The 26,920-nt window shown below is 41.4% G+C and overlaps 3 protein-coding genes and 1 long non-coding RNA gene across 12 annotated transcripts in view; 1 reads left to right on the top strand and 3 right to left on the bottom strand.

Moving 5' to 3' along the window:
- The window catches only part of myo18ab (myosin XVIIIA b), a 143,218-nt gene extending 140,662 nt beyond the window's left edge, over positions 1–2,556 (bottom strand). For 3 of the 5 annotated variants that reach the window (XM_031872465.1, XM_031872467.1, XM_031872468.1), the window contains exon 1: positions 2,200–2,411. The gene's annotated coding sequence lies outside the window, so the exon portion shown is untranslated. Of the gene's footprint in view, positions 1–2,199; positions 2,412–2,534 lie in introns of those variants that run through there. The other 2 variants (XM_031872466.1, XM_031872472.1) reach the window with 2 other exon arrangements.
- A 4,930-nt stretch (positions 2,557–7,486) lies between these two features.
- LOC116397253 (galectin-9-like) lies at positions 7,487–16,984 on the bottom strand. 2 transcript variants are annotated; one of them, XM_031872515.1, is made up of 8 exons: positions 16,852–16,984; positions 15,066–15,154; positions 14,164–14,371; positions 13,154–13,273; positions 12,782–12,913; positions 10,870–10,958; positions 9,665–9,821; positions 7,487–8,172 (listed from the first exon to the last, which is right to left on the bottom strand). In XM_031872515.1, exons 1-8 carry the CDS (start codon positions 16,885–16,887, stop codon positions 8,026–8,028), a joined length of 978 nt encoding a protein of 325 aa, XP_031728375.1. In that variant the 5' UTR covers positions 16,888–16,984; the 3' UTR covers positions 7,487–8,025. The 2 variants fall into 2 exon arrangements, with proteins under 2 accessions (XP_031728375.1, XP_031728374.1); XM_031872514.1 differs by having other exon boundaries at positions 12,782–13,015; positions 16,852–16,982.
- Positions 16,511–18,412, top strand: LOC116397254 (uncharacterized). Its single transcript, XR_004213668.1, has 3 exons — positions 16,511–16,782; positions 16,990–17,077; positions 17,352–18,412. It is a non-coding gene; the product is annotated as an uncharacterized LOC116397254 (long non-coding RNA).
- A 1,336-nt stretch (positions 18,413–19,748) lies between these two features.
- LOC116397213 (kinase suppressor of Ras 1-like) overlaps positions 19,749–26,920 on the bottom strand; it is a 36,465-nt gene continuing 29,293 nt past the window's right edge. For all 4 annotated transcript variants that reach the window (XM_031872445.1, XM_031872446.1, XM_031872448.1 and 1 more), the window contains 11 exons: positions 26,642–26,816; positions 25,775–25,832; positions 25,337–25,391; positions 24,718–24,957; positions 24,430–24,626; positions 24,156–24,252; positions 23,639–23,772; positions 23,385–23,516; positions 22,925–23,060; positions 22,578–22,711; positions 19,749–21,935 (listed from right to left, as the gene is read on the bottom strand). In XM_031872445.1, the coding sequence (XP_031728305.1) occupies positions 21,839–21,935; positions 22,578–22,711; positions 22,925–23,060; positions 23,385–23,516; positions 23,639–23,772; positions 24,156–24,252; positions 24,430–24,626; positions 24,718–24,957; positions 25,337–25,391; positions 25,775–25,832; positions 26,642–26,816 (1,455 nt within the window). In that variant the 3' untranslated portion in view covers positions 19,749–21,838. The remainder of the gene's footprint in view (positions 21,936–22,577; positions 22,712–22,924; positions 23,061–23,384; positions 23,517–23,638; positions 23,773–24,155; positions 24,253–24,429; positions 24,627–24,717; positions 24,958–25,336; positions 25,392–25,774; positions 25,833–26,641; positions 26,817–26,920) is intronic.

Genomic DNA, 26,920 nt, shown 5'->3' with positions numbered 1-26,920 from the left:
ACACACACACACACACACACACACACACACACACAGACACTAAATTTATCAATAATAATTTTGATAATTAATCAATTGTCATTTATCAAGCTAGGGATGTACAAAATGGATACATTCTAAATCATTTTACAACTAATTGAAATCAACATGTGTTATAATCATGAGAATTGGTTTATGGATAAGATTATTTTTGATTAATCTAGTGAGCTAAAGATGTTGCAGATAGACACATTTCTTAAAATGTATGCAAAAAAGCTCAAATACTACCATAAGAAGTTCTGCTCATTGGTTTGCAACACTGTCAGCAATGGCCTAATATACTCAGACATCAAAGAATAACGAGCATCAAATAAACATATTCTCAAACAGTAGACAAGTTCATATTGTCCCATAGTATGAATCGTTATATAACCCAACCCTATATGAAGCAACAAAAAAAGAAAACTTTCTATTGCAGTATCTCAAAAGAGAGGATTTACACAGGTTTTCTTCTTTTTGAAATAATTCTAAACAATATGTTTGGATTTTGGATGTTGTTTCAGTCAAAACAAACAATGTAAATGACATCCATGGGCTCTTTCTTCCCTTTTTATATTCAAATATACAACTCATAACCAGTGACATCGGTGAGGTGCCTGTGCAGAGCCCAAATATTGAAACCCACGAAGCCACAGCCTGTTCACTTTGCTGCGTTCTGGTAAGAGATACACAAGTACCAGCTGCTGTACCAGCAGACCTCAGAGCAGCTTCTTTCCTCCACCCGCCACCATAAACATACTTTGGTTTGTTTTACTTTATAAAGGGACTACAACTGCATTTCGTTGTGCAACCCTGTGTTGTACAATGACAATAAATCAACCTTGAACCTTAATCAGAAATTAAACTAGTTGCAATTACATATCATTGTAGCAGTGTTATAGCACTGTATTGCTCAGACGTAATTTAAATAGTTAAAATGGGCGATAACTTCATATTACATATCCTACTTCCCACTAGCATTTGGCTTTTGTATATTTTGTACACAACTGTCCATGTGTGTAGATGGCCCAGTAACAGATAGACCTCCATCACTGAAGACATCCAGCATCATGACAGAGGCCCATTGGAGGAGCTTGGTTGGACCAAAACACATTCCTGGCCTCATCTTTAACCAGGTCTCTCCTAACCCTCCAAACTTAGGAACTCTTCCTGCCACAAACTGCCACAAGCAGACGCCTGGTTCTCATTAGCTGCTGAGTGACACACAGAGACTCTTCTGGATCCCAAACAAACAGCCGCCTCCTACTGTAATTATGGCACAGGCTATTGGGCATGGCTCTCTATTAGTAGGGCCACTCTGTACTCCCAGCTAGAAGGGGTCACAGTTGAACTTTAGCACTGCAAACTCAACACAGAGATCATAACGTACTAAAAGCACAGTGCTCTGGTAGATGAACGATACTACTCAGTGCCTCAAAATAAAGAACATGGTGGTGCCCAGCGGGTTATCAATTAACCAATCGGCCAGAACACCAAAAGGTTTCCTTAAAGCTCTTTTTGAGTGCCTCTCTGGTCGTGATGGCAGGGCCACCGTGAATGGACAGCTCTGGTATGAACATTAGCGTCACGTTCTGTCTATAATAACGACATTAGAAAAGCTAAGGGTCTCTATAGTGCCTCCTGTTTTAAGCTCTCTTCTCTTTATCTACTTGACCGCTGAGGTTCAAACGATGCTAACAGCTGGCTCACACACTAACGAACAAAGAGCAACATCCACTAGCCCCACTCCGTATTCAATGTGAAGTAAGGGGACAAAAAGCATGACAGCGCTAAAATAGGTGTAGCTTTCCGGCTACGTTAGCTAGCTGAGCTACCGTTTCGTTTGTGGAGGTAACGTTACCTAATTACACATATTTGCGTTTTTATTCCACTTCAAACTAAAAAAGCTCCAAAAACACAATCCAATAGTAATACATTAAGTTGTTGTTGAACTTTCCAGTGAGCCGTCTTGTTAGCTAAATAGCCTAACTGGCTCCAGCCACAGCCTTAACGTTAACGTTAGTTCTTTGCTCTCATTTTTGGTCCTGGAACAACACATTGGGATCCTGTGACAATTCTCCAGTCAGCCCGACTGGCCGCCTGAATCAACACTGGTGTCTTCAAACAAAAAGCGTCCCCTCAATGGAATCACTGATGTTTATTTCCAGAAGAAATACTCACTGTTCTCCAGTACAGCAAATTCTGGGTGCAGCTCGGCTGGAACAGAAGGGACAGAAGCCGCAGACTGGCTTTTAGCTAACGTTATCATAGCTGGCTGCTCCCAGTGCTGCTGTGAAGGTTCAGTACAACAGCTAAAGGTGGTCAACCAGCTACCCCTGCTGGACAAGCATTGTAGCTGCAGCCTGACTGAAGCGCCAGCATGGATCTGTTTAGGTAAAGTTGGAAAGATATTCAAAGATTCAGAATTCCCGGTTCAATACATCGTTAGCGAAACGTTGGTAAAATACAAACGATACCTCTCTGTGACCGTAGTGAGGTAGACAACAAGCTACAACCTTAATTTAATCAAAACGGGCCGTCCTCCGAGCTACGAGCTGGACGAAGAGCATTGGTGCCGCAGGCTGTGAGACGAGTACGCAGGGACCGTCTACAAAGTGCAATGCGGAAAATACATACAACTATATATATAGTATATATATATATATAAGTGCTGGGCAACGATTAAAATATTTAATCGCAATTAATCGCATGGATTTTTTGCGATTAATCGCATTGTTATGGCAAAGTTCAATAATGAATTCAAAAGTAGTGTATTGTGCACTTTTATTTTAAAAGTACTGCTATATGAACAAAAGTGCAATAACATTTGGTTCACGAGATGCAGGTAGCATGTTTTATACTTAATGTGAATATAATTCATACTTTGTTGGCATCTTATTCTGAAAACCGGATGTTCGTCTGAATAAACCGGATGTTGTGTCATGTTAATGTTTCCGCTAACTTTCAAAGTCCTTCGCTCGCTCCCGATCTGTGGCATTTAAATGCATTTACCGTAAATTTCAGCATATAGGTGCACTAAAATGTAAGTGTCTGCTGAGTTGACCATGGAGATCTGAGAGTGTCTGCTGACTTTACCACAGCGATGTCCAGTAGTCTCCAGGGAGAGCAACAGCTGGTGCAGCTTCTCTCTTTATTTCTGCCCCCCCCTCGACCAGAAGCGGAAGTCGCCTTTTCTCTACGGCAACCCTGAAGGGACATCATATCTCCAATACAAAACGATAAACATGAGACAGTCAGTTACAATAATAACTTGAAAATTTCGCAAAATAAATTTTGACAGTGTGGCTTCTACTGCCCGAAGACGTCGCAATATATAGTTACACACGCTGATGTTACCGGTAGTATCGTTGAGGTTCGATTGAGATATCGCTTCTCTCTTTTCTGCATTTTAGATTCATACTCTTGGATTGAATCTTATATTCGTGATGGACAGTCCACTAATGGCTCCCGTCATTTCTGTACTGGACATGTACATCTTTGTTTGAGAAGCCTTTGGAAATGATGGGAGCTAACGCTCCCATGTTTTCTGTACAAACCTCATTCTGAGCTTCATGTTAAGATACAGTTACTCTATGGGGCTTTTATTTTGAAAGGGTGGGACTGGGTGGGGGAGAGGAGACATATTCATAATGTTTGACACACAAACACAGAGGTTATTAAATGACAGGCTTCATCGCAAGCATTCCAGTTAGAATTCACTCTCTAGAGCTTTTATTTTGAAATGGGAGGGGGAGGGGGGATTCTCTAAATATATCTAAAACCTGAATGACTGTATGAGAGAGAGAGAGAGAGAGAGAGAGAGAGCGAGACTGCGTGCATGTAGTAACTGAGGCAGACTGATTAAGAAACGTTGCAGTAATCAGTGATTTTGAACAAAACCCCTGCCTCCTTTTAACAAATTAGCAGGAGTCTGAGTGCCAAAATATGGATACCGTGAGAAAGATAAGACTCTGGCAAACGCGCTGATGTGTTTTTATGTTTGTGGTGTTAAAAATGTGAGCTCCAGAGCAATAGACAAAACTGATACCGTCTGCTTTCTTTGAGAAATTAGTGGTGAGATTTAACATGGAGTCTAATGGAGCAGTTGGTTGGAGTTCATGTCGCTCTGCGGCTCTTTGAGCCAAATGTGTAAGTCCGTTGGATTCCATAGACACTTTACTGCGACCAGCACAACATTTCCAAGCTTTTTGGCCAAAATGGTGTATAAAGAGTAAACATTGTGGGAGCTGGAGCAATTTGTTTGGAAAAATCACAGAATATTTTCAAGCTCCGCTCCACTCTGACAGTTATGCCCTCACTCTAGCTCTTAACGAGCTGTGCAATACACACCCATTATAAAATCTGAAACAGACCCAAAATTTTGTGAAACTTAATCTGTGACTTCATGAAAACTGTGCTAGCTATCAAAATGTCCCTTTGGCTCAATAAAGTGCAGCGTTTTGTCTACGTTTTAAACTTTGAATCATGTTTCTACGTTAATGTACGGCTCGTCAATATGGGCCCAAAGTTAAGTGCTTTTTTAGCTCTCTTCACGCCGCAACCCCATTCAAGTGAATGGAGAAACTTTGCTCAGTTTTTGGGGTACGTTTGGGGCATTTAGAAAATGCAAAAGCCTAAATTCAGGAAAATATAATGTTCTCAGCTGGTCTGGCTGTAGGATCTGCAATCACTCCTTAATGACAAGCCACAACCCACAGAGATTATTATAGGATTTTACTTTCACAACTTGAACGTTGAACGTACTGCTCTGCAATGTCTTTCCTCGTCATGGTGTGTGGTACATCTCACTCAATCAGAATGCCCATATTTGATTGGCTGAGCTGCATCACGTGATGTGATTCACCACCTGACAGCCTCTGCTGTTAAGTTTCGTTTCACGATAGTCACGTGCTCGCCTACTGACCAATCACAGCACACTCTGCACCTCGCGGCAGAGTGGCCGGCTAGCAGGCTCTGGCACGTCAAAGAATACGCCCAACATGTCAAACTAAAGATCTGATTGGTTGAACACGATGACAATCAACAATATCGTCCCCATTCACTTAAACTGCACATGGAAGCACTTGTGAGTCTGCAGGCCTCTGGCCTCTCTTCTTACCTAGAGACACAGAGGTGAAATCTGATTGGATAAAAGCTCTACTTAAAACAAGCTGCACTGGAAGCAGAACAACTGAGGAAGACAGTAGCTGTGCAATGAGAAAATAAGATAATGGGAAAAATATTTTTATAAATTATAATACATGTAGTGTATTTTAGAAAAAATATTAAATTATAAAATAGCTATAACTTTGTGATTCTGTTTAGGCCAGCAGAGAAGGCCTTGCTGGCCCTGACGGCCCACCACTGTCTGGTGGCCACCAGTTATTGTGGGAATAGGACAAGTTCATTGTTATACGTGCTCAAGATAATTATAAAATGACTGCTATAACTGGCTCGACACAGCTCCGCTGCTGAGGAAGGTTCATAAGTGAGGGAAAAGCAGCCATGAATTCTCTAAATGCTCAGGAAAGGTGCTTCGATGCTTCCTTTCCTTAGCTCCTTTAGCATAGGATAAAGTGACGCAACATTCTGCCGTCCACGAAAACAAAACGATACGTCTATCTTGCAAAAATGTAACAAATATTTTCATACAGTTATATGGGAATCATGTGAATAAATACGAATAGACAGTGACAACCATTTTGTTTCATTGTTTTGTATTTATTTACTCAGAACATGGAACAAATAAGTAAAAAAAAAAAAAAGAATAACACTTGAAAAGAACAGTAAATATAGTAAACTGTCAATCAACCAGTTCTCTATAAACAACATGAATTATTAACATGAATAAATATTGCACATCTGAAAATGAGTAGGGAGAATTACACATATACCTCTTCTCCATAACTCAAACAATTAACTCAATATTGATCAGATAAACCCTGGTGACTGGTGGCCTAGTTACCTTTTTTGAATTCCTTTAATACTTTCCTAAATCCTTATGAATTCTGCTTCACGTAGCTCGTTGACCTCGTGACGTTGTACACGGGGCAATAGCTACGAACAGATACAGCACCTTGATCCTGAGCTGGAGGAGGGGTGTTTATTCTGTTCTCAGAGTGAAAGTCGTATACATCCGTTAGTTGTGTCGTGGTGTTTTGCCCTGTTAAAGAGCGTTAGTTGTGGGTTATTAATTGTTGTGTTATAACCATGATTAGGGGTCCCTCTCAATACAGTTAAGACAACTAGCTCCGACTGTAGCGCTCATATAGGCGAACAATATATTTAGCTGCCTGTTGAAGAGTTACAGCAGTTGTTCTGGCTATGCACCGGTATGACGGTGTGTGAAAAATTCATATCATACTCGGGAAATTAAAACCGGCATACGTTACACCCATTGCTAATATCATTTTTATTATTACTCACATTACTATTTCTATTACTGATACCATGAACGCACATTACTGACTTTGCTTCTTCACCGGAGTCTTTGTGCTTTCTCGCCTCGCAGGTTTTGTGTTCTGTCATATGCATTGAATGTGTTGTAACTCTGTTAAGTTGTTCATTCTGTACACATGACATCTATCACACTTCTGTCCATCCTGATAGAGGATCCTCCTCTGTTGCTCTCACTAAGGTTTCTTCCTCTTTTCTCCCCGTAAAAGGGTTTTTTGGGGGAGTATTTCCTGTTCCGATGTGAGGGTGCTGAGGGTGTCACATGTAGATTGTAAAGCCTGCAAAAATAAATTGATTTGAAAAAAATATATTGAATCCCCTGAATTTTACTGGAGCTATATTTTTCCAATATGAAGCGTTTCAGACTTCTCAAAGTCTCCCAGATTGGTTGGCACAAAATTTTGGATACAGTCGTGGTTCTCAGATGTTGTACCCCAATGACTTTGGTGACCCCCTGACTTCCCCTCTAGCACTTTACATCCAGCATTTGTGGCTTGGAGCAACATAGCATTTGGTACACACATTTTATGTTGAATTGTAATTACTTTGTGATCCCTTAACCTTTCCTCTTGTGCCATCATCAGGTCAAAACTTAAATTGGTCCAATGCTTTGGTTTATGAAAAAATACCTGCAAAACTAAAGACATTCCCATAACCCTTTAGTTCCAGTGAGCAAACCTTAGCATGCTACCATAACCACAGTAAACTAGCCGTGCTGTGCCTCAGAGTCTTGTTTATACATAACCGTAAACTGTCCCAACAGCCTCTAATAGAGTTAATAGATAATCTGACAAAACAAGATTACATTGCACACATTCTCACAGGCTGTGGTCAATTTGCAGACCACAGATCAAAAAAATAAATGAAAATATATTCATTTCTAGTGTAGTTATAGTGCATCATGAGGGATTTATAGATTGTTTAACATGTTATCTACACTAGTGGAATTGTTCATTTTCTTCCCTTTTATCTTATCAAGTTCAGTCAGACCAGAATTAATCACACCACAACACATGTTGTCACACTATACTTTAATTCCAATGTTTAAAAAACATGAATGATTACACTATCAAGAGGCAATGTTATTTCCATCACTATTCCTTTTTTAGAGACTTTTACTTTTGAAAAATCAAGCTGCTGACTAATCCACTGTTGTACATGTTCCTGTTGTCAGCTGCATCAAGTGTGCGTTGTCAGTTTTGCTGCGGCTATTTTTATTTCTCAACTTGCCCTGTCTCCATCACCTCAGAGACTATCTGCCTACATTACACAGAATGCATATGGACAAACCCCAGACTACCGAATTCAACCACAATGAGCTTCATTTTTTTAACTCAACCTGATAATTGTTGGTGAATTTCCCCTTTAATGTTTCAGGAGTATAGCATATAATAATATAGAAATTAGAATGACTATTTGAAGTATGGATAAACAGGAGAAAAATATATGGTATACAGAATTAGCATGGATTCATTAATAAATGCAATGTTTTTTGTCAGATAAAGCATGTTGTGTATAAGATTATCAAGACCAGCCACAGGTCCTGGATGTCTACACCATCACAGAGGTCAGGCTGATGTCTCCTTCGATATCCAGGGTGCTGATGTGTTGGAGGGGAGTGAAACGATGCACATAGTTGTGCGCCTGCATCCCATTGGCCACAATCCTGAAGGAGTGCTTCTCACAACAGATAGTCAGCTGGAAGAAAACAAGGGCATTTTGCGATCACATACTTTGAAGAGCCTCTCTGATAACACTAAAGTAACAAACTTGCCACAGTGTCTTTTTATACTACCACTACTGTAGAAGTCACCAAGGTCCCACACATAGTGTCTGTTAGACATGTCTGGCTCAAGTCTGGGAGGAAGTGGACCACAAAAGAAAGTGATCTATCCTTCTGAAACTTGGAGTATTGATAGGCAGGACTATAAATGATGTAGTCTTCTTGCAAGATGGTAGAATTAGGAAAATCTGTTCCATAATGCAGTCAGGTGAACAAAGAAAGATCTGTCCTGTAAACATATGAAGGCCTTTACATAGTGTGAATGATTCCCACGTCAATATATTCTTTTGAACTGTTGTTTTTGTCGTCAGTACTTCCACAGAAGCAACATCTTTTTCAGAACAACTTTAATTTAGCTTCAACTTTAGCACCGCAAATAATGGCATCAACTTGTGCTTTATCTGTTTAGTCACAACGATTATTCCTTATTCCATGCTCTTATGTATGCATTTGTCTAAAATACCGCAGGTACTTATTGTCACTGTTATTATTTTAACATTGTGAGCATTACTATCTTACTATTATTCATGTGACAATGTTACTGTTATATTGTGTTTGGGGTTATATTGTATATGTTGTTGTCAGAGGTTTGATGAATATTATTGCAGTTGTTTAGATGATGATTAGAAATAGCTGATCAAGTTGCAAAGACCCGGTTCATAGTACGATTACTGGTCTACATAGTGTACTATACATTCATGAGACAACAGGGAGAGGACACCACAATCTCTTTCACCCTTTTCTTTGACTGGGATCACCTGTCTGCTCTGAGCTTGAGAGAAATAACAATGATTAAAACATTATGTTACAGACATGCTTACAGACAAATTCAAATTTCTTCATTGTGCTTTTGTGAAATAGCCCCCAGATCCACTCCTACCATCCTTACCCGTCACAATAAAAACCCTCGACATATAACATGTGCATGTCCCCTGTGTGACAACCTTATGCCGAAGGCCTGAAGCTTCCTTATTCCAGTTGCACCTGAGAGTCGGAGACTTGTTCTGAATCCACTTCAAAAGACATTTTTGGCAATGTTTTTTTTAAGTCTTGAGTAGGAAGAGCAGTGTTGTATAAATCAATCAAATGATGCCTGTACTGTATGCTCTGACCAGCCCAAACTCACATGTCACTATCTAGGATTCCCTCTTTTGTGCATCACAATGACATTCATCCAGAGGAACTAATGACACTAAGGTCAGATTTCTAAATGGTGGAGTCCATCAAAGTGAAGGAAAGCTCTGTATCCCTGCACAATGACCTTTTGAGAGCTAGTTTAACTATCCACTTAGCTCAAGTAACGGAGATGCAATGATGTATACAAACTGCTCTCGGAATCCACTGTACTAGATGCGTGTTCTACCACCTGGTCAGTGTGTGCAATCAGTGAAGTATTTGCAGTGGTACCGTGAAAGGCTTTCCCCGGTGGAAGGGCATCACTCCGCCACGCTCCTCAGCGCCCCACTGCTCCCCCTGTTTGGTGTTTCGAACCACAGTGTTCTCATTGAAACGTGGATTGTAATGCAGAGCGGTGCCAGAGCGATGGCTCAGATTCACAGTGAATCTGAGAGGAAACAGGAAAGAGTGAGTAATACATGATACTGGGCCTCCTGCATGAATGCTTTCTTAGTCTTCAAAGGGGAACTGCTGTCTAGGTACAGTCTAAGCACATATGTGGAGTCTAGGCACAGATATAGAGTCTAGGTACAGTCTAAGCACATATGTGGAGTCTAGGCACAGACGTAGGGTCTAGGTACAGTCTAAGCACATATGTGGAGTCTAGGCACAGACGTATGGTCTAGACACAGATGTAGAGTCTAGGCACAGACGTATGGTCTAGACACAGATGTAGGGTTTAGACACAGATGTAGGGTCTAGACACAGATGTAGAGTCTAGACACAGATGTAGAGTCTGGGCACAGACGTATGGTCTAGACACAGATGTAGAGTCTAGGCACAGACGTATGGTCTAGACACAGACGTATGGTCTAGACACAGATGTAGAGTCTGGGCACAGACGTATGGTCTAGACACAGATGTAGAGTCTAGGCACAGATGTAGAGTCTGGGCACAGACGTATGGTCTAGACACAGATGTAGAGTCTAGGCACAGATGTATGGTCTAGACACAGACGTATGGTCTAGGCACAGATGTAGAGTCTAGGCACAGATGTAGAGTCTAGGTACAGTCTAGGCACAGATGTAGAGTCTAGGTACAGTCTAGGCACAGATGTAGAGTCTCGGCTAAATCCAGGCACATACGTATGGTCTAGGCACGGATGTAGAGTCTAGGCACAGATGTAGGGTCTAGACACAGATATAGAGTCTAGGCACAGACATAGGGTCTAGACACAGATATAGTCTAGGCACAGATGTAGAGTCTCGGCTAAATCTAGGCACAGTATGGTCAAGGCACGGATGGTGAGTTAAGGTGCAGATGCAAAGTCTTGGCACAGATTCAGAATCTTTAGCCAGCAACTGGGTTTGACTTTATTCTTCTTTTTCTTGACCACTCGTTCGTACTCAGTCATAAGGTGTAGTGTGATGTTGTTTCAATTGTACAATGTTTTTTTTCAAAGTGAAATCTAGTAACCATGAATAAGGGAGTCAGACCTTGTGGCATTGGGGAGAACATTCCCCTGGATGGTGATGGTCCTGCCAGGTTTAAGTCCACCACTGATGGGGCTCCTATATGGAACAGCCTGTATAAAGACAGAATGGGAAAATTAATTATACAAATATTGATTATTGTTTTACACTAGTTAAATTAATGAAGAGTATAGTAAAATTATAAATCAAAGATGATACAACTGCAGCAGATTTGAACAGGGTGCTGCCAGGAAACACCACGCTTCAAAGTTTAAATCTGTAGAGAGCAGTGCAGCAGCAGTTGCTTTCGTTATCCACGATCTGTTACAGAACAGGAAGTGTTATGCCCAATGTAGTTTCCTGTTTCTCAGTTTGTTTCAATCATCAACTATTGACGCAGATGTGCTTGTCTTCATGGGCCCTTGATCCTTCTCTGTTTCTTCTAGCTTACCTGTTGTGGTCGATACTCACCCCAACCTATGGTATTTCTGAAAATCATGTTCACCTCAAACCATTGTCTAATGTTTCTGAGTTTGCTTCTGCATGAATGCAACCTGGAGTGAAACACAATCTGCTAACTCCCTCTCCAGAATGTGATACTATACTGTATAATATAAGTTTATTCTTGAATGAACTCGCTGCCTAGTTTGTTGTAAGTGTAATGGGAAAATATGTCATAGTCTCATGTGAAGGTTTAAAGAATGTAAGTCCTAAAAGAGCAGACACCAAACTGTAGTTTCAGTAGATGACTTTAATTAGTTTAGTATCCAGGTGTCTTGTTATCTGTTATCTTGTGCACTGTTTCTTTGTTCTTCGTAAGACAGAGACACAGAGAGGCCTTGACTAACAGAGATCCTCTGTTTGAAATACTTTTGACTTCCTTTGTGACGCATTATCTGAAGTTGTAAAGGCGTAAACCTTTGCATGCATATATCATGTGTGAGGGTAAAGAATGTCTATTCTGTCTCTGCAATGGTCATTTTAACAATGTCACAGTGGCTTCAAAGGAAGCATCTGCTGTGAGTTTTAAACGGTTTATTGTAAGGCAAACTGTGAACAAAGGGATTTGCAAACAGGAGATAAAGCATCTTCCTGACTGTCTTAAATGAAGTATACTAAGGCTTAAAGGATGACCTGCCTTTTATTGTGTTCTTTGTGTATTCTTGTTAGCTAAGCAGATAACAGGAATCTGTCTGAGCATAAATGTCCATGCATTGTGACTGTTAGGTAGACCACTCTTACAGATCACTGCAATGTGTCTGTGAGACTGTTCTCTTTGCTTGCAAGCAAATAAATTGACTTTACAAACCTTGATCGTTCATCAAAACTCTGTTTACTTTATATTGATAGAAAACCTTCACTTTCTTCTCCCGACTAGTCATAAGAAATATTCCACAACATAAGGCGTCCTTCTTATGAGGGGGGGGTGTTAAACTACCAATACGCTGCTGGTCGAACAGTCAAATAGCTTCAGAAAGTTCCTCTTCTCACACCTTTCCAACGTTGGATTGGGGGGACTGTCTGACAATTATTGCAACTTTCTGAAACCGGCATTCCCAGATTTACACCCACTTCACACTATGCTTGGTCTGCTGTGTGGAGATGAGACAGGAGGTGCCAGGGTTTAAATCTCTATAGCTCTCTTTTGTATTCTATTTCTGTCACTTTTCATGTAAACTACTGAGTGCAACGCTACGAATGCCTTCAGGAGAGACTGAAGACCGCCTGAATGTGTGTTGTTATCCCCATATTTAAGCATAATTACGTCTCCCCCCCTCTCTATGGCGGCCGATTTAGAATTAAGTGGAACATATGTTTGTTTTTCGAGCAATTTGTGCAAACTGACCCTTTAACTTAACCAGTGAAGTTTGTGCTGCCCCAGAGCAGCTCTGTAAAATCCCTGTAGAACTGTAACTCCACTCTGCCTGATACTCACAGGCATTGCAGGAGGAAATCCAGGCTGCGAGGGGAATCCAGGCTGGGACGGGTATCCAGGCTGGGACGGGTATCCAGGCTGGGACGGGAATCCAGGCTGGGACGGGAATCCAGGGTGTGAGGGGAATCCATGCTGCGGTGGAACCACCGGAAAAGAAGGGAAGGCAGCATTGGTGGGAAAGGCAACGTGTGAAGCAAACACAGGCTGAGCGGGAAATGCCGGCTGTCCAGGAAACTTAACACAGAAGGAAAACACTTGAATCATCCTTCTATGAATCATGTAATAGGTTTGGTATTTTTTGCAACTAGAGCATTTACTTAAAGTACATGAAAACACAATGAATGCCATACTTATTTCCGGTAGCATCCTCACCATAGAGTTCTGGAAGGCAATGGAGGAAATTTCGACTTTCCCAGCTACTGCGATGGTGTCCACCTGGTGAAATGGGATACGGTGTCTGTACTCCATGAAGTGGCAGCCATTGATGTTCAGCTGGAGAAAAAATATGGAATTTAATTTGTGAAAATGTAAATAATATCCTTTTAAAAACCCAACAACTGTGTTTTAACTGTGTTAAAATCTATTTTTGTACTCCATCAATCTACCATCTTCTGACTTCCTCCCCACTTTCCTACTCAGAATCAGAATCAGAACCGTTTATTGCCATGGTATGTTGAACATACAAGGAATTTGGCGTGACGGGAGGTGCAAACATTTAATAATCAGTGCAAGTAGAAACACATTACAATTTACAGAGAGATATAAAATAAAGTGAGATATAAAATAAATTAATATAAAATAAAGATGAAATATTAAATAAAGTGAAATCCAAAATAAAGTGCACAAACGAACAGATAACAGGACTATAAACAATGAACAGATGACAGGACTATAAACAAGTGAGATGTAAGTGTAGTGTGTAATAGAAGGGATGCAGGGGAGTGACCGGTGGGAATTTGTCCTGGGGATGACAGAGTCAGCGGGGGTCCCGGGCTCTGTTAATGAGCCCAACTGCGGATGGAAAGAAGCTGTTTTTGTGGCGTGAGGTCTTGGTCCTGATGGACCTCAGCCTCCTGCCAGATGGGAGGGGCAATCCCAAATAACCACTCCAATTCTCTGATTGGCCAAAATCATGGCTCATTGTAAAACTCTCAGGTTGAGCGAGAGTGCAGGCAAACTTGAGCGAGGTCAAACTTAAGAGGTTTTAATTATTCTTTGCATGATAAGCTCTGTACAAACTATAATTTGTGTTCTTCAAAATGACTTGTTTTGCAATCACCAAAGAGACATATGATTTGTAAATGTTGTGAAAGAGGATCTGCCAGGATTAAACTTCTAGAATTGTGTACCAAACGAAGTAGCTCATTTTCAGATAGTCAGACCTGGTAGGAATCACGGGAGACAGTGATGCTGAGGCTGAAGGTAGAGCCAGCAGGAAACGGTGAGTTAAGCTTCCTCTCTTCAATGCCCCAGCTGTCATTCTGTGAGGTGTTGATGACCACATAACCAGGGTGGCTGTCATACCGGGGGTTAATGTGGAGTGCAATGTTCGCATTGGTCCTGGAACCACACTGTAGATTCACATGGAACCTGGAGAAAAATCAAAGTCATCATTTAATGGTCTACAACAAACTGCCATTTCTTATATTTTTATAATTGTGTATAAATATGGCTTTCATTTTGGTTTTTTTACGTTGCGAGCTGCCCAAATAATAAACAATCTAAATGTGCCCTGTGGAGGTTTTGACCATTAATGGCGCTATGGAGTGTGTGTTAGTGTGTTAAAGAGTAGATCCCATGGTCTACATAATGAAAGCACACGTATGTGCAAAAAATATGTGCAACTGAGCAAACACCATGAGCTGATGAAGACCATGTGAAACATTCAAAAGCTCCAGAACACACGAGTTAATGAGTTTAGGTTGTCTTGTCAACAGCTTTTCTAATGTTCCACTTGTTTATTATGCCTCAAAGATGCACACCCTGTGTTTCAGTAGAAACACTGAATGTTGACATGGTTCAACAGGGAACCTTTACCATGTCTTAACATACATCCGTCATAAAATCACAAGAAAATAAAACAAATACCAAAGGCAAAACAATAAACAAAAAAAGCCTCAATTGAGGCGAGGCACAGATGAATGGAATTCACTCAGCATAATGTGTCCTAATGACAAATACACATCTAAAACTAAGATAGAATGAAATGTAGTTACTATCAATATAAGCACTTTTATAAAATGTTAACAGCAGAGAGATCCAGGGATGAAAAGAGCAGTCTGACCTATCGGCTCCAGGCAGGACTCGTCCACTGATGCTGATGGACGTCCCCTCCTGCAGACCCCCATGGATCGATCCAGAGAAGGGGATTCTCTACAAGGACAGGACTAAACAGGTCAACAGCTGCGTCTCACTCTAACTGCTAGTATACTTCTTATTGCTGGTAGAAACACCCTTAAGGCGCATTTGTGACTTGTGATATTGGGCTATATAAATTAAATTGACTATTGGAGAAACTAAATCCAGCTTGTGTGTTTTAGTCCATCACTGTACTTTAAATGGTAGATTGGGTTGCTTCTTACTGTAGCTGAGCCTAAATTCAATGACCTATGTTCTTGTTTAGGAGCACATGTACAAACACAGACTTTCATTTAAAACTAGAGGTGCTCTATCTCCACCAGGAGTGTCTGCGACGACCACGGATGTAATGTTTGACTGAATGAATACTCACATTTGTCTAACCCTCTGTCTGGACTGCATGTGTATCACCTGTGTTTTTCATTCACACTTCTCTCACATTAGATCCGTTTCATTCTGCAGATGTCTGCACCGCCTCAGCTCCGTCTCACGGCCATTACCTAAAGCCTGTATTTAGGCTGCCATTCTATTTTTTCCGACAATAGTTAAAAGTTCCCCAAAGTGACTTAACATTTATTATTATGTGTTTTGATCGCCTTTATACTTTATACAGGATTTCTTGAATCTTTATTAGTTTCATGATTCTCCTGTTTGTCTCTTTGGGCTCCTGTGTCAATTAATTTTGCCAAAGTTAAGGCGGTAATGCGACTTCGTGTACTGAAAATATATACACACGTTAAATACTCTAAAATGAGAGCGAATAAATGCTTTAAAGCATTTCAAGTTCATATGCTTTTCATTTCCTCATTTCCTCTCATCAGTGAGACAAACTATTTTTGTTTTATGTATCGATGTAAGTTCCCGATAAATAAATAATGATGTTCATTGAATGATTGATAACGTGCGGGTTTATTCATGTATAACACTTTGCGATCGTGTGTCTAATAAACAGACTGCTGGCTGCTCCAGTAGGTGTACAGTAGGTCTCGGGACCAATAAAGTGTGATCTTCATTTGGTGTTTGATCATACAGAGCACGTTCTGCCACTCTCACGACACTGAAGCCATAACGGTGAATTGTGTCCGCTATGGTGAGGGAATAAAATACATCAAATACAAACAGTTCGTGACCACTATTTTATGCAATCATTCTAGTGCTGCGTGTAACTTTAAAATGCAAGTTTTCTCTTCATATTCTGTTGCAAACTTTAAAAACTTTCTCCGGTTTGAGTTAACACCCGATGGTCGGATGGCAAGGAGCAAGGCCTCACCTAATTTGAGCGTCTAGTTTCTGTCTGATTTCACATGAACGCAACAGAAAGCTGAGCATGTTTCCTTCTCTGAGAACACGGAACTAAAGGTCCGTTACAGCTGAATGCAGACAGAGGAAGCAGCGCTCCGTCACGCTTTATGTACTCCAACACTACAAACACTGCTCGCCAACTCGCATTATGGAAATATGACCAATACAATGTTGTAAACGAGTACAGACGCAATATGAAGTTGAATTCGTTTAATTCTGTATATATTATGAATTATGTATAGAATGTAAGAACCGGTGTTGTTGATGCGCAGGCTCCTGCAGGTCTTTCTAGTCCTGCGTTGAACTGCCGATCGGTAGACCGCTACCATGACGGATCTGAGGTACGAGCAGGACCAGCCTTCACTCATCATCACAGCGTTTCTCAGAAAAATAAAGTGTGAATCACTTACTGGGTTATAAAAAGGTGTCTGCTGATTAAAAGCCATTGTCCGAAATAGAGTTGCGCAGGTTTGCTGAGCTGCAGGGAGCGTGCTGCGAAATCTGACGCAAAATGGGAGATTTTTACAATGTGTGCCTTTATTCCACAGATAGGTTTCGATTCTCTACAGTGGGCGTTATTTAAACGGCCCTCTAATCACCAGCCTACAGAGCAGAGGAAGGACAGAAAGCATATGAGTGAGTGATTGCACAGAAACAGCTGTTCTAGCCATGAGTGTGTCTCTGTATTCTTCTTCTATATATCCAAACATTAGCTGATCCTCAGTCAGCAAACAATTGTTTTATTTTGGGAAAAGATCACTCTCAGTTTTTCCGTATGCTGCTTCTTGTTTAACTCAAACAGCTGCCAGTCCCAGCAGCCCACAGCTGAATCCCTCCCAGATGCATTTCAATCTTTGAAAGGACCATGCTAATATTTTTGCATGCCTTGTGTATCTTGTATGTCCCGTAGTGCTTAATCCCAAACTTCAGTGGTGGAAGAAGCTGTGAGAGCCTTTGCTGAAGTGTAAGTAGCCTATTCATTTTATTTAGAGGTAGGTGGAAGTCATAATGCTATATTTGTGTCTTTCCATAACTACTGTAAGCGTCGTGGGTGTATGATAAAGGAATTAATCAGTCCAACACGTTTTGGGTTTTTCTCATAACTTTAGTCAAGCTTCCACGGAACCGCACCAAGTCAGATCACCGTCTCTCGCTACTCTCCTACTCCCGTCACCTCCTCCCCATCACATCAAACCCCGTAAACAGTGCCAACTAGTGGTCATACTTGATCAACACAGGATTTCAGTCTTACACGACTGCTTTTCCTTACATTGTATCGGTTTACTTAAACTAAGGACTTTTTTCCCCACCTGGATGTCATCAGAAGATGATCAGAAGGCTGATCAACCCTTTTCCTTTTTAACAAAGACATGCAAGTTACTCACTAAAAGAGGCAACCAGAGGGGGGACACCAAGCCGAGGTACTACGAGGGCTGCACATTTGCACCTAACGCTTGTCCTGTGTACCTCTAATGCTCTGAGCATTAAAAGAGTGACAATACTGGAAGAGACTGTTGTCTTGTACTCGTTGTCAGAGTGGGATTACAAAATTGCCACGACAGAAGCCCTCCTACCTCCTGTCAAGAAAAGCGTTTGATTTGTGTGTGAAGAACCCACAGTGCATGTATGTGATGTTTGAAGCTGTTATACACTCACACTGACTACACTGTAGGCGAGATATTGACCTGAAGTCTAAAGTCAGTTTGTACAACGTTTCCTGGCCAGGAAACCACAGCATGGGAGAAACAGGAAGTGAAGAGACTGTGAGAGATGATCTACTTCAGTATGGACTTTAGTTACAACCAAAGTGACGTCTATTGTTTCCTGTTAACTCTGTCGTGAATTTAATAAAAGGGCTTAAGTATTCAAAACTTTTGGATGATAAGAGTAACAGTTACAACTTTAAAGGAAGTAATTAGAAAGCAAAAACAACAAAATGCATAAATAAAAAAGACAAATAAATAAAGTAGCTGTATTTAGCATTCTGAACATTAATATCTTATCATTTAGAGGAGTAATGTCTACCTGAGCAGAGACTGAAGTCTCTCTCTCTGTGTGTTGTTATCAGAGCAGACATGTGTATTTCAATTTAAAATGCAGTACTTTAATTTGCAAAAGAGCAATTTTGACACCATAACATAGCTTGACATGTGGTTAGTGATCAAGAAAATCCCTCCTCAGTCCCCAAACAAAACGCAGGTAAAGGTTTTATTAGAGAAGTCTATGAATGACTAGTCACATGCCTCACAGGAGCAATTTAGCTGGGTTACCTTGAGGTCACAGATAACGGCAACATGACTGCAGATATGTCGTGGATGGTGTGTTGTACATTCACCAGTAAAAGAGAAGGGTTTGAAGTTTGTAAGACCTTCTTATCTATAGCAGTTAAGTGTCCTAACAAAGGAGAAAAGAGACTGCGTGTTGGTCCAGTCCTCCTGTTCAGCTCCATAACAGTGTCCTTGCTGAATCCGTATCTTGAGAGAAAATTAGCAGCAGCATTACAAAACTCAACTGATTGAGTCTGTCCCTAAACTTTCTATGAAGAACTTCATCATTCGGCTCAATCCATCTCTAAAAGACAGCCATTTTACAAGATGAACCTCCTCAAGTGCAAATTCAAAGTTAATACAGGATCACAGTTTAAAGGTGCAAGATCCGAGACTGGGAGCATTTTGATTGCCTCTCAACGGTTCTCAACATGTTGACGGTGAGCCGGCTGCTTACTAACGGTGCTAATAGTGCTAACAGTGCAACTACGACGAAAGTGAAGACAGAGCTAACCGTGTTAACACAAGGGTCGGCGCTACGCTTCCACAACAACGCCATCATCAGCTAACCAGGGGGCACACTCACATGCACTAACGGGCACTAAAAGGCACTATGTGAAGAAAGAGGAGAGAAGCTCTGATAACACACGGAGGGACATCAGTAGACATTACTACCCTTTGCATAGATTATAAATGTTGATATATTGTCAGAATATTAAATACAGCCAATATAAAATGGATTTTAAAGTTTTGGTGCAACAGAATTAAATAATCTATGCTTAGAGTAACAACTAAACTGATGCTTTTATTTTCCATTTTGGTGTAAAATGTACTGAATGTAATTTGTGTCTTTGTCTTATCTCAGTCACAATCTCATGTAGACTTGGTCTTTTTTTGGACTAGATCTGACCTTGGTACAAGTGTTCTTTACTACCTGCTTGTATAAGTATGTTGTATATTATAACAGCGTATCAACATGGACTGCACATTTAGGTTGTATTATCATGCCATTGACTCTGTAAGAAAACAAGCACACAGACTCACTGGAGATCAGCTTTAATATCTTCAATTGTTCAGACCAGAGGCACACAAAGTATCAACACAGCCTGTACAAAAATACTCAAATTAGACCTCAACCGTAAAAAAAAACAAAAAAGCACAACCACAGTTTACACATTTATCTATACATCAATGGGACTAAAGTACCAATTCAAATGATCTAAACTTAAAAACCCTTGTGCAAACACTGTATATTAAATACAACCCCCAGCACTCTATATACATAAGATCATGTTCATGATCATGCTGGTGAAGCCCAACACATTCACAGAGCGTACATTGTACTCCTGCCCGAGGAAAACCACACACACACACACACACACACACACAAGGTTCACAAACATGATGCGGTGTTGGATTGTACAAAGGAAAGACACATACTTGTTGCAATATAAGTTTCGTTATATTATTTCTAGTATTATCCTCGCGTTATTGTTATCCAAAGTGAAACTGAACAAATAGCTCTCATGAAATCTCAGTGTGGCAGTTATCTCTCATCGGTTTGCTATTTGATCCATTAATGATATTTACCTCACTTGCTCTTACCAAATGCACAAAACGTCCACATTCAACGTATCTGTGGTTTGCAGACGATGTGACAATGTTTCCCTGGGGACTGGGCTGAACCTACAGTCCTTTAGGTCCAGCTCATCATAACTGTCTGCATCTAAAGGGCTGCTTCATGCAAAGGAAATGCAGATATTGGTTTTTACTGGTCCAGGTTTGGAGACCTCAGTCTCAGAGATGTACCACGATACCATGGATGTAACTGGCCAATTCTTTTGTGATGCTCACAACATTGAACACTACAGTGTACAAACCAAGTCGAAACCATGCTGGAAGCTCTGTGAGGCTGTACCGAGTGGTGCTTTTACTCAATGCTAATGTTACGATGCTACATGCTCACACCGCGCTATTGTTTAGCCAGTATGTTGCATATTCTCCATCTTAGTTAGCATGCTAACATTTGCTGACGGGAACATCATTGGTTTTGCAGGTATTTGGTCATAAAGCAAAGTACTGGAAAAAATGGCTTTTGACTCGATGAAAAGTCAAACAATCATCAAAGTTATACAATTCATCATCTGTGAGCCATAAATGATATCGTTGTTGCCGAGATATTTCAGTATGGATCACAGTGGACTGAACGACCACATAACACTGCCATTCCTGGGGCGTGTTGTATTTAGTGTGGCTACAAATTTAACAGCAATTTGAATTTATAGCAAAGGTATCGTGGTCACTCTGTATCATCCACAGACTTCCAAATCAACAGTTTTCATAGGAACTAGTTCCCATAAAAGCTGAAACCAGCAGCCTTCCTGCACCGAGGATGAAACAGTGTCCACTCACATGCAGATAGATATACAGATTGTCATTTATGGAAAGCAGTTAGAACATAGGAGAAACCAGTTTGCACACATACAAAAAGCTTGAAATGTAAAAACAGAGTAGAGACAAAGACAAAAGATATGTTGTTTCAATAGCAGCTAATGTGATTTTCATATCATGAAAAGTGTCATTAGAGTTCGTAGAAAGAACAGAGAAGTAGCCTACGGATGTCTCACCTCTATTCCTCTGTCACATGACCCCTTGCTTGTCTTAGTGCTTAACAGGATCCTACATCCTCTCAGTTGACCTGACACACCCGTCACAGTCCACAAGCTCTGCATACAGAACTTGTGTTACTGAGAATTCATCAGATGTGACTCTGTATTCAGAATCAAGAACACAAAATCAATAAAGATACAGATCACAAGTCTCCATAATCCTAAATCCAATGGAAACATCTGTTTGAATTTTTGTGGAGGGAACCAGTACGATGCTAACTTCCTGTTGGCTACAAAAGTAGGTCATCCCTGCGCTCTATATCTGGGACAACAAAAGTAGCTATTGTGACAGGCCTAAACATCAGGTGAAATGGGAAGGATATGTCGCCCTAGATAAGAGCTCTGAAAAATCCTCTTTGAAATTGAAATGATATTTAATTTCAAAGAAGATATTTAGTTGATATTGTCAATATTTCCTCAAGCCAATATTAAGTTTCAGTTTTATGAGGCACCTTGGCCTCTCAGCTGCTGTATTTGTACATGTATGGACAGTGTGCATGCAGACGCTGATGGCAGAGATCTCTCAGGCAGTGATGACGACGTTGATGATCCCACAGCCTTTAACAGGAGAAGAACGGAGTGAGGAGACAGAAATAGGGAGTGGTGGAAAACAAGTGAGAAGATAAAAAGACAGGGAATCAGAGGCACGGACAGAGGGGACAATGTGGGATGGAAGGCAGACCGTGGAGATCAGACACAACAGGAACAGGCAGAGGTGGATCAGGGGATCAGTCGGCACCCGGAGGAGAGGAAATCACAGAGACAGGAGAAAGAAGGAGAGGTGAAGAGACGAAATACTGCTGACTGTGACAAACATTATTAAGTGTCTGGAAAACAAGATGAAGGAAGCATAAAGGAGCAACAACTCCATCCATAGGCACAGCAAAATGTTGTCGAGTCTTACTCGAACTTTCCTCAAAATACAACAGAGCAGTCACGTTAGAAAAGGTCGTTTATATTAGTTGATACTCAGCAGGACAGCTTCAAAATGTTCACATTTCTTTACAAAATCTTATTTACAACATTTTCCATTTGATTGATGGTGTATTGCATCTCATTTCTGCTTACATGACATTAAAATGATGATGATGACGACTAAATTAAATGGTGAAGACTCCCTTCTTGAATGCTGGTGTAAATGATGTTGTCGGCTGGTCCACCCTGGATCATGAATATGCCTTCTCTTCCTATGGTACCTACTCAGTTGTCTTCCAGAAGTGTCCGGGGTGAGACAGCCTGCGGTTGAGTTTAGGCAGCCTCTCCAGCATGCCTGCCAGCGGAGTGAAGGTGGGCCTGTTATCGGCTTCAGAGGACCAGCAGGCGGACAGGATCTCCTGTTGAGATGGAAGTAGGATTGCTGTTGTTTTCATTTCACTAAAAGGGTTCCTGTCTAACGTGGTATCATTGTTTTATTAAGCAGACATTAATGCTAACAGACAAGTGTGTCTGCCTCTCACACTCCTGCTGGTCCCATCTCAGCTCCACACAGACCGCTTCCCTCTGATCAAATTAGGATTGTCCTTCTACGTTCTATGTGACAGACTCACCGTCACCTCCTTGCCCAGGTTGGCTTCTGCCAGCACCTTCTTAATGCCCACATTGCTGCCCACTAGCCAGATTTTAGTCTCCGCAGGCAGGTTGGTCATTGGCCAGTCTCCGACCTGCAGCTCATACCAGATTGTGCTAAAAAAGGACACATCGGAAAAATATGATCAGGAAAAACCTGGTGACAGTGAAACCACCTAGCAAGTATGCCACAGTCTGATGTATGAAGAAAATGTTGGAACTTGTAAGGTAACACAAAAAGAAGTTTGAGGGATTCAAAGATCAACAGACTAACTGAGGAAATGACTGAGCACCAAAGAACATGTAAGTGCAGCAAAAGATACTCTCTTTGTTAATGAAAAACATTAGTTTAAACGTCAAATTAACTTTAGAATATAGCATACAATTAGTGCTACTGATAAACCTGAGGAGGCTGTTTAATTCGAATCAATCAATCAATACCCAAATGCATAAACGTCAGCAGCTTTGGAGAAAGGCAGCTGGTCCTCATCCACCTCTGGACTCATTTTTCGAACAATCTCTGGAGCCAGGTAGTCGATCCAGCCCCGAGGTATCCGCAACATGTTCTTCCTTCTAAACACACACACACACACACACACACACACACACACACACACACACACACGAATGAAGACAGTAACCGTGGCTTACCAGAGGAGGTACAGATCATTTAGATAGATAGACTTCACTCCTACCTGCCTTCCTGTACCACTCCAGCCATCCCAAACAGGCCAAAGTCTGTGATGACCACCTTGTTTGTGTCATAGAACACGTTGTTAGACTTCAGATCCTTGTGAATGATGCTTTTGGCATGCAGATAACCCATTCCCTGTATAAGAGTGGAAGATGAGTGAATTCAAACTATTCATCTCTAACTTTCTTCTTCTAACATTGGTCTTCATTTTCACATGTTCTCTCAGATTCACAGTCTGACCAGTGATACTAATAAGTAATAATTAATACATATATATTTAAGTAATTAAGCATTATTTTCTCATCTGTGTCAACTTGGAGCTTCCAGAGCATGGGTGAATGCAAACATTACATTTTCAGTGTAATCTGATTACTTTTGAAAGGGTTGGATCCTTTTACAAGCCACTGTATATCATCTGATTGAATTGGATTATCAGAAATGATCATATATTGGTATTGAAATGATTGAGTTCAGCTTTTTTTACTCATTCAATCTCACACGGATCACGGGTTGCTTACCTTTACAATGTCCTGTGCAATCTGTCTGATTTTATTGATGTCGAGCATGTGACCTCTTTCTCTTACAACAGAGTACAAAGTCACACCTTTACAGAAACTGCAGAGAAAACACATGCCACATTGGAACTAAAACCAAATTCAACATCAACAAATATACACAGCAAAACCACATATCACATGTAAAAGTATCACCATACCGGTAGTTTATATACTGCAAGTGTGCTGGAAAAGAGGGAAGAGCAGAACTGAGACCTGACGAGTCATGCAGCTGTACCTGGTGATGATGGCGAGGTGTGGCGGGGCCAAGCAGGCGCCCATGAACAGAATAACGTTCTCGTGCCTGGTCTGCCTGTAGTTCATCACCTCCTTCTTGAAGAGCTTCAGGTGGTCCTGGTTGTTGCCGTCAATCTCCAGTAGGCGAATGGCCACCTCACCGTGCCAGCGGCCCTTATGCACCTTCCCCCAGCGCCCCTGGACCGTCACAGAATCCATTGTGTCAGATGATGCTATTGTATGTTGTATTCTAAGATTGAGTGTGTCTATAATACACGTCTGTCTTCACCTTGCCAATCAGCTCTCCCAGCTGCAGCTGCTCATATGGGATGTCCCACTCCTGCAGGTAGACGCTGGTCTGGCTGGCCTTACGGCGCATGGGGCCCCTCCAGCGTCCGACGGCCCCCCGACGGCGTATGGAAGCAGGCAGGTCCTCCAGCCCGTCCTCATCACACACGTCAGTGGAAAGGCTCTGTTCTCTGGTGCACTGCTCAGCTGCCTCCTCATCCTCTGCTGGGTAGTCCTCCTCCTGAAACACATGAACTAGAGAAGTGAACATGGAACAGGATACTGAGTCAACTACCAGAATTCTTTGGTGTTATTGTTCATTTACTACATTTTTAAATACATTTTAGTAGAATACAATATTCAACTATGTTTTTTAATGTATAAACTAAGAATGGTGTTTTTGTTATCTAAGAATGAACGTTTATATCTCCATAGGGAGCAGGTCCTCTTCACAGAGGCTGTTGCCCCTCAGGTGCTGTTATTATGGTAAGGAGGGCCATGTTAGTACATGTGAGCGTGCCCCACTAGTTAGCTCACGGCCGCCGCTCTGCTCTGCTCTCATACGGTGACACTTCCTTTGGCAACCAAAAAGACGAACTGAAACGACTGCCAGGACTCACCCCTCCTTGCTCCGCTGTCATTAGCTGTGTTTCAGTGAGGGCCAGCTGGGACACTCTGAGAGAAGAACCACAAGAATTAGCAACCGACTACATCCTTGGTAGGGATGTTAAGCTCTGTACATACGAGCCTACAGAGTTTTTTATTGAAATCTTAATGTGATATGGATATACAGACTCATTTTAGTTTTTTAACATCAACAAGAAGCACAACAATAAGGATTCTTCACATTTGAGACTGAGATACTGAGTAGGACATTTCAGTGTACAAATAAACTGCTCCTTGCTCTCTGTGGGACACGACTGGAGACATTGTCTCTGAATGAACTTATTTATCCTAAACATATCTGTGCTGACATTTCTTGTTACTGATCAGCCGACGTATATGAAATGTGATTAGCTAATATCAGCCAATATGGAACCTATGTTGCTTTCCCTTACCCAGACTCATTGTTGCTGCCACAATGTTGAACAGCAGTACATGTGGAAGCAGGAACATCTGTTGGAAAAGACAACTTCAGAATACTGCACTGTGCACAGTATAAATACATGTTACTTTATGAATTCATAACAGACGATGTTATCAGAAGTTTTAACCACTTACAACAATGTGCAACACTTTTGCCACACCTTTTTGTGTGTCTGTGTCTGCTCGGCCTCTTCTGTTGATGTGTGGACTTTTTATTCCGTTTTATTTTTGTTTTGTTGTGTGTCAAGTTGAGCACTCGATGTTTGACTTTGCAGCCTTCTTGGCCAGATCACAAGAGATTTTATCTCAATGGATTCTATCTAGTTAAATAAAAGTTAAATGCAGAAACAGTCGGCAGAGTGATTAAGTCTTAATCCTTTGCGTTGGTGGCTCAGTGTACGGGGCCAACACTCTCCATTGAAGCCATGTCCACATTACGCCGTTTCCATTTGGAAATGCATATGTTTTGCTACGTTTACACTGAGCGTCCACACTACGCCTTGTACTAATGATAAGTGATCCACCACATGGATATCAATGAGACTGAGTATCATAAATATCTCTAACCGGATACTGTACAATGAGTGCATTTTAACACCCAAACTGTGCTAACTTTACATTACATTACAGTCATTTAGCAAAGCTACGGGAGCAATTTTGGGGTTAAGTGTCTTGCTCAAGGACATGCGACTAGTGGAGCCGGAACCGGGGATCGAACCGCCGATCCTTTGATCGAAGGACGACCCTGCTCTCCACTTAGCCACAGACTTTACCTTTAGCCATTGTGTAACTTTACACGCTGGCGTGTGTGTGAGAGATTCTAGGGACAGGGGGCTGACCTGGGAAGTGGAAGCAACTGTCCCTGGAGCCCTGCGGCGACGGGTTGGTCGGGGGTGTGGCGCTGACACTCGTTGGGTTATTCTGCTGGAAATGTGCAGGGGACGAAGGTGTGGAGGAGGTGGATGATGACGGGTTACTGCTGGAGTCCAGCTGGTTCAAACTGGGGGGAGGCTCCTGGAAAACACACACACACACCCACACACACACCCACACACACACACACACACACATACACACACACACACACACACACACACACACACACACACACACACACA

The sequence above is a fragment of the Anarrhichthys ocellatus genome, unplaced genomic scaffold (assembly GCF_004355925.1).
Source record: "Anarrhichthys ocellatus isolate YVR2014 unplaced genomic scaffold, GSC_Weel_1.0 scaffold64, whole genome shotgun sequence".
Taxonomy (NCBI): Eukaryota; Metazoa; Chordata; class Actinopteri; order Perciformes; family Anarhichadidae; genus Anarrhichthys; species Anarrhichthys ocellatus.
Note: the sequence above shows the minus strand (reverse complement) of the source record. Positions and strands in the feature narration are given on the sequence as shown.

Excerpts from the sequence above, each read along its gene's own strand:
- LOC116397253 (XM_031872514.1), bottom strand. The coding sequence starts at position 16,887 with ATGGCTTTTAATCAGCAGACACCTTTTTATAACCCA. Across the intron at positions 14,372-15,065 it reads GTCCTGCCTGGAGCCGATAG|GTTCCATGTGAATCTACAGT; the intron begins GTCAGACTGCTC and ends ATTTTTCTCCAG. Across the intron at positions 13,274-14,163 it reads TCTCCCGTGATTCCTACCAG|CTGAACATCAATGGCTGCCA; the intron begins GTCTGACTATCT and ends TTTTTTCTCCAG.